Below are 7,562 nucleotides of genomic sequence, written 5' to 3' on the forward strand. Positions count from 1 at the left end.
CTTCTGTGTTCTATTGTGTTCCTACTGAGCCAAAACGTGTTGTTTTTTGTTTTTTACAAATTTGAATTATTGTACTGTATATTGAGACAGCGTATCAAAGAGTTATGCAGATACCTGTAGGAAAGCTAGGGCTTCTTCAAGCATGCAGCAGCTCAGATGAAATAGAAGTGACTAAATCATTAAGCTGCTGGACAGTCTGGTGTCTTCTTCTGGATCTGGGGGTGCAGAGATGTGATGATGAGACACTCCTGTAGTGCAGAGACCACTGCCAAGCACAGCGGACGGAGCCCAGGAGAACTGAAAGGAAAGTAAGGGCTATTAGGCTTCTTTTTGGTCATCGTTACTACTCATCCTCACAGTATTACACTTTGATTCATGACACTTACTAGCCTATCAGAAGTTGCGTGGATGATCCAATCCTTCTGGAAACACTGTCTTTGTTAAGACATGATCCTGTTCTCAACTAGAATCAAAGATAGGTGATATGTAAGAGACACCTAACCATCAGATAACAAAATGGCAAGAACTGTATGTGGATTGGTTAATAGATGGTAGATGAATTTAAGGCAAAGCCCTTATCAGATGACCCAAATCATACGTCTCTAAAGTCATTCCCACTCCCTGTTGCATGTTCTGTCAACCTGAACAAACTGGAACTTTCCTGCACATGGTCTGGGAGTGTGAACAGGTGCATTAGTTCTGGAATAAAACAACATCAATAATATCTGATGTGATAGGATGTCGACTTCCTACTGACCCGATTGTTTTGTTACTTAATGACGACTCTAAACTACACCTGCTTGGGAGACAGAAGGAAGTTTGGCTAGCCGGCTCAACCGCAACCAAGAAAATTATAGCTCAACGCTGGCTCACTTTGTATAAAACAGTGGTTGGCGTATTTTCTAGACATAGTTATGCTTGAGCTATACAGTAAGGATTAAGAAAGCCAAATCATCAACTATAGACATATGGAAAATGACCTCAGCATCACAAGAATTAGAGGAGAGTGACTAGGCAAGGTGGGATTTCTGTTGTTGTTTTTGTTTTCCTCGAGACCGCAGAGGGTGGGGGGTGGGAGAGGGTTTTTGTTCTTGTTCAATTGTATTTGTAAAATACAAATTGATCTAGAAAAAAAAAAGCCCTTGTCAGAACTCTTGTGACTGTGTCAAAATCAGTATAAATGTTCTCGCTGATAAAGTGTAAATGCAAGATTTCAAATCTGTTCCCAACTAAGTTGTTTTTTTTTGTGTTGGCAGAATTTACCTTGGTGGTTGGTGTTGACACTGTGCCAGAGCTGACAGCTCTACTGGCTACCTGAGTTGTCACGTCGGAGTAAACGGGCTGTGGTCTATGCACTGGGATGCTGTTATTTGACAGAATATACACGAGATTATGGATTATTATCACAGTAAACACATGGTACATGTATTTAAAAGTAACACAAACCTTCAGCATCATGAGGATATCTTCTAGCTTACCTTTTTGCAGGCATGTTGGTCTGTGGGTTGGCCGGTCTTACAATGGTAGCAGAGAAGGGGCCACGTATGGTCAACACAGACACCTTGTCAAAGAAAAAGATCAGTTATAATAAGAATGAAGTTGACAGACAGTTTTTGTTTTGTTCTTTTATTGACAAAAAAAACAACAAAATACAGAACTCTCGTAGGGGAAAGAGAATATATATATATCTCATATCATATATATTTTTCATATATGCGTAGATACAGCATCTCACAAAAGTTGAGTACACCCCTCACATTTTAGTGAATATTTCATTATATCTTTTAATGGGACAACACTGAAGAAATTACACTTTGCTACAATGTAAAGTATTAAGTGTACAGCTTATATAACAGTGTAAATGTGCTGTCCCCTCAAAATAACTCAACACACATTGGCATGGTTTTATGTCGGTTAGCCTAATAGCTGGTTTGATTTGCATTGAGAGATGATTTTATGGAAAGTACCCCATGCAAATCTCTAGATATGGTGAAGGGTATGTGATGATGTGGGGCTATTTTAATTCCAAAGGCCAAGCGAACTTTATCAGGATGCATAGTATCCTGGAACCATGAAATAACTGGCCTTTAAAAATAAAAATCTGCCTGCCTCTATGGGAATTTAACATAGGGGTGTACTTACTTTTGTTGCCAGCAGTTTAGACATTAATGGCTGTGTGTTGAGTTATTTTGAGGGGACAGCACATTTACACCGTTATACAAGCTGTACAATTAATACTTTACATTGTAGCAAAGTGTAATTTCTTCATTGTTGTCCCATTAAAAGATATAATGAAATATTCACTAAAATGTGAGGGGTATACTCACTTTTGTGAGATACTGTACAATACAAATGTTGTCAATGTACAAGAAAGAATTACCTAAGCAAAAAAAACAACAAAGAACAAACCAAAAAGAGGGGGAGCTACTTAAAAATACACAAGTCAAAAGCAAAAAGGCTAGAGAAAATAAAATTAACATTTAGAGCAGCACACAAGGGGAGAGTAATCAAAACAGTAGTTTCCTAGATATGTCACTACACATTTTTCTTGCAATTTTATTAGATTTGATCTTTTTCAGTGAGGAAAAAAACAATTTAAAGTCATTTATAAACCAAACAAAGGAAGGCTTAGAACATCTCCACTTACTGCAATGAATGTGATATTTACCCATAAGAATAATCATATTAACTAAATCTGATATTGATGATAAATCTATCCATATAAAAGAGGATGTGCGGCAAGGTGAGAGTAGGGATATTATCAATCTTAAGTGACAGCCAATTATGTAGCTCGGACCAGAAGCTGTTGGACACGGGACAAAAAAAAGAACATGTGTTCCAGAGTCTCATCCTCAGCGTTTTTTTTAATTTTTCCGTTATTATACAACAGTCATACAAACATTCAAGGCACAATGTGTTTGTACATTTGTCAAAAACGTGTTTACAGTTTTGAGGTAGAGACAGTATATACAACAAAACATAAGTAAAGAAAATAAGATACCAGGGGTCTTTAGTTCAGTAGGGAATGTAAGTCCAATAAATAAAAGAGTCTCTTGGCGTTTTCCTTTGTCATGTATTGTAAAGATGTGGCAAAAAGCTTAAGTTCATTCTTCCAACTGTTGATGTGGGGTTTGACCTTTAAATATTTGCACCTATGAATAAAATGTTTACAATGTTCAATCAAGTTATTAATCAAGAATTCTACATTCTTATCCTTCAAAAATATCCCAGCTTTAATTGACATTTCATTTAATGGGTGCAGCAGTATATCTTTAGATTGAAGCCAGCATTGAAAAGACAACCACAATTCATTAATCAGTTCACACTGAAAGAAAATATGTTCAAACATCTCAATATCGCACTCACAGAAAATACAGGAGTTACTCTCCCAATTAAATTTCACATGTAGGAAGTGATTTGATGGATAGCCTAAATATAATTTAATATTTTAAATGTCACTTATTTGGCTTTTGGTGGGAGAGGATACGATAAGGATCATTTCCTAATCTTTCGTGTCTCTTCACCACTATAGTCTCGGAGAATATTATTTTCTTTTCAGTTGAAAGGGATAATATTTTGTACATAATACATTTTTAACAAACTTGTTAGTGAACTGTTTGCTGTTCAAACTGACACCATCAACACAAAGAGGCCTATCCTCAACGTTGACAGAAACGTGCCTTTTGAAAGCATCCAACAACAGGTGGCGCTGTGGGCTCTACTAAAGGGCTTCACTTCCGGCGGCATAATGACAGGAGGAGATTACAGCATCGGCGCTGAACAAAATCCCATTTCAGGTAGGTAGAAAAAAAACAACCTTTTTAGATATTTCAAATGGACATTGTAAATTGTTTAACAGATCGTCAGCGTGTTAGTGTTTATAAACATACGTGTACATATGTCATGTGTGGTTTAATTGTCGTGTCAAAGCCCGGAAGTACCTGTAGTTTCATGCTAGCGGTACCAGTCAACAGTTGAGAGACCCTGTTCAAAATAGATTCGTTCAACTGACCGCAAACGCAACACTACAGGTGCGTGATACTTGTAGTGTTGTTCAGATATCTCATTTGACGCGCTCAAAGCTGATGATGAAATCATAAATGCAAGAAATTCAGTACATGACAGATGGCTCCATTAGCTTCCAAGCTAACATTTAAAAAAACACAACTACATGAGCACAAACTGGACAGTCTAGCGTTCTCTATCCACCCACAAGTTTAAAGGGCTGTTTGAGGGTTAAGACTTGGTTTTAGGATTAGGGTTAGAATTAGGTTATGGTTAGGGTGAGGGTAAGGGTTAAGGTTAGGCATTTAGTTGTGATGGTTAAGGTTAGGGTAAGGGGCTAGGGAATGCATTATGTCAATGACGGGTCCCCACAAAGATAGTGAAACAAACGTGTGTGTGTGTGTGTGTGTGTGTGTGTGTGTGTGTGTGTGTGTGTGTGTGTGTGTGTGTGTGTGTGTGTGTGTGTGTGTGTGTGTGTGTGTGTGTGTGTGTGTGTGTGTGTGTGTGTGTGTGTGTGTCAGCAGGTTGATGGGGCCAGACAGTGCCCCAGGTCCAGCTGTGCCCTGGCGGAAGGTGCTGTGGGAGTGCCAGCCGTTCCCTGATAACTATGTGGACCAGCGGTTCCTGGAGGAATTACGGAGGAATGAGGGCATCCGTCAGTACCGCTACTGGGCTGTGGTAAAAGAAGCAGGCTTCGTCGGAGAGCGGCTGTCCTGCGTGGCCATTTTTATCACCATCTGGCTTTACATTGAGCAGGTAAAGCTTTAGAAAATCGGTGGTCCTCGTAGAGCGCATTAGGGTTGCACGATATTGACAAAATGTGATCTTGTGATATCGATATTAATTGTTATATTTTTAAACATATGTAAAATTTCAAAAGTTATGGGAAAGCGCATCAAAATAGATTCACAGCAATATAGTGCACACTGAGACTTGTAGCTGGGCAATATATCGATATCGTGATATGAGACCAGATATCGTCTTAGATTTTGGATATCGTAGTATCATAATATGGCATAAGTGTTGTCCATTCCTGGTTTTAAAGGCTGCATTACAGTAAATTACAGTTGTCATTTTCTGAACTTACCGGACTGTTGTAACTGTTCTATTATTTGCCTTTACCCACTTAGCCATTATATCTACATTACTGATGATTATTTATCAAAAATATCATTGTGTAAATATTTTGTGAACGCACCAATAGTCAACACTACAATATCGTTGCGGTATCAATATCGAGGTATTTGGTAAAAAATATTTAATATTTGATTTTTTTTCCATATCACCCAGCCCTACAGAGACTTACTGTATGTACGGCTCTGTAGTGCGGCTGGACAACAGGTCGGTCGTAGTCGGTAAAGTTGCGGGATAGCTACTGGTGAGAAATAGATGCGGGATGGGATAACTTTTGGCCACTAAAGTTTCCTCTTCAATCTCTGTTATTTCGTCTTCTCCCTGAGCAACACTCATTTTCTTACTTTTGTATTCTTTCTTTTGCTCCACTCACTCCCTTCGCTCTCTCTTTAGGTCCTTTCTTTTCTTTCTCTTCTCTGATTTGTTCCGTTTTTTTGTCTCTATATTTCTTCACTTACACTGTCACTCTGTCGAAATATGCACACACGTGGTACGCTCCGTAGGGTTTGTCACGTAGTGGCCCAGTGCGCTGATGTGCACTAACGTGCAAGTGGCACGGTAACTGGCCAATGAAACATGATCATTATAGCGTTTAAAGCGGGCTCTAAATCAAACACAACTAAGACACACAGCCAACGGACGGGATGCAGCGCTCCACAAAATATTGCATACTTATCGCGACGCTTTTGATATAAAATTGCACAACGTGATATCGCGATAACGATATTAAGTCGATATATCATGCACCCCTAGAGCACATCGTGCCTTTTAAATGTATAGAATGGTGTACATTAAATGCATAATTAATCTACATCTTCTCTGGTTTCCTCACAGGGTCTGCTGTCCCCCGAGACACTGTTGTGGACCAGCCTTGTCTGCGCCCTGCTGGGTTATGGACTGCACCAAGCCTTGACGTCTCAAGTCGAATCAGGCTGTGAGCCCCGGACCCGTCTGGCTGACTTACAGAGTGCCACTATTTTTCTTTCCTTTACCTTTGGCTTCTCGCCAGTTCTAAAGACACTTACAGAGTCTGTGAGTACCGACACAGTGTATGCCATGTCTGCCTTTATGCTGCTGGCCCACCTGGTGTCATTCCCTTACGCCCACCCCTCACCCCCTGGCAGCTTCTCCCTAAATGCAGCCCTGTTTGCCTCAGTGTGTTTAGCCTCAAGGTTACCTGGGGCTCTGCACACCTTCGCCATGCTCAGCTGTGCCCTGCTGGTGTTTGCCCTGTGGCCCTGCCTGCTGCAGAGGCTGAGGGAGAACGCCCCTAGCCAGTTTACTGGTGTGTGTGTGGGAGTGTGTATCGGAGGGGTGGGTGGTCTGGGCTCCCAGTGGCCAGGGGGAGCCGTGCTCTTAGCTCTGGCCTTATGGAGCGTTACATTATTCTGCCCCCTGCTGCTAGTCAGACTGCAGAGGCAAAAGGACAACATCCATGGACCCTGGGATGAGGCTGAGATTCATGAGGACCTGAGTCGCTTATAGACAGAGCCAAAAGGAGCACATGGTGCTAACCTGACATTTTGAGGAAGCCAATTAAGAATGTTAAATGAATTATTTTTAATGTCATTCTGCAGTATTACGATGATGGTACTGCACATCTAAACGGACAAACGTCAACTCTTTCATCATCAGTCCACATCTGTTTGGACAGCCATGACAACTTGTTATACTCTTACAGAGAATATGAAGATGTTTTTAATGTTCCAAGCTGCTATTGTCTTACAAGTGTTGACCTCCGAATTTGTATAGAAGGTATCAACTAACTAACTAGCAATGCTGACTTACATTACTGGACACATTCTGACACTATGCACCAATTTGATATCAGTGATGTCTGTAGAATCTGTGGGAGATGTTTTTCGGTTGTGTACACAATGTTGTTGGTGTATGAATCATTTTATTTCTATGGTATGAATGGACGGATGCATAGTGTTTAATCCAGTGGATTGTTAACTGTTAAAATACACAGAAGTACAAATTAATATTTTAAAGGCTTTTGCAATAAAAAATAAAAGTTTTCTCAGTGTAAGTTACTTAAAAAGTATTTTTTTAACCTGGACTACAGTGGAAGTGTAATGCAACAATAATTAAATAATAGTCGCAAATGTATTGTCCGTGGTACATGATGCTCATTTCCTCTTCATGTTAGACCACCAAATTTGTAGTTTTTGAGTTGCGTTTTTGTATGGAGGGCCAGTTTGTAACGACACCAATGAGAGATTTTGTTTGATTTTAATGAACCCAACAGCTCCTTTTTATAATAATGTAGTATTACACGGGTAGGCCTGCAGAAGTCCAGTATTACCTGCTCCTGTTGATCATCATACAGGGCAGAAAACTGCTGCAGTGCTGCTCCATGGAAGGATTATATTCATAAATATAAATTTTTTTTCACAGCAGACACGTTGATATGTCATAGT

At 39.9% G+C, this 7,562-nt stretch overlaps 1 protein-coding gene across 3 annotated transcripts; it reads left to right on the forward strand.

Moving 5' to 3' along the window:
• Positions 1-3,673: 3,673 nt before the first annotated feature.
• On the forward strand, positions 3,674-7,183 carry pigc (phosphatidylinositol glycan anchor biosynthesis, class C). Of its 3 annotated transcripts, none has more exons than XM_031311626.2 (3): positions 3,674-3,797; positions 4,530-4,761; positions 5,974-7,183. In XM_031311626.2, the coding sequence occupies exons 2-3, from the start codon at positions 4,534-4,536 to the stop codon at positions 6,622-6,624; spliced, it is 879 nt and encodes a 292-aa protein (XP_031167486.1). In that variant the 5' UTR covers positions 3,674-3,797; positions 4,530-4,533; the 3' UTR covers positions 6,625-7,183. The 3 variants fall into 3 exon arrangements, with proteins under 3 accessions (XP_031167486.1, XP_031167487.1, XP_031167485.1); XM_031311627.2 differs by having other exon boundaries at positions 3,714-3,797; positions 4,527-4,761; XM_031311625.2 differs by having other exon boundaries at positions 3,726-3,801.
• The last annotated feature ends 379 nt before the right edge of the window (positions 7,184-7,562 follow it).

Source organism: Sander lucioperca, chromosome 11 (assembly GCF_008315115.2).
Source record: "Sander lucioperca isolate FBNREF2018 chromosome 11, SLUC_FBN_1.2, whole genome shotgun sequence".
Lineage (NCBI taxonomy): Eukaryota > Metazoa > Chordata > Actinopteri > Perciformes > Percidae > Sander > Sander lucioperca.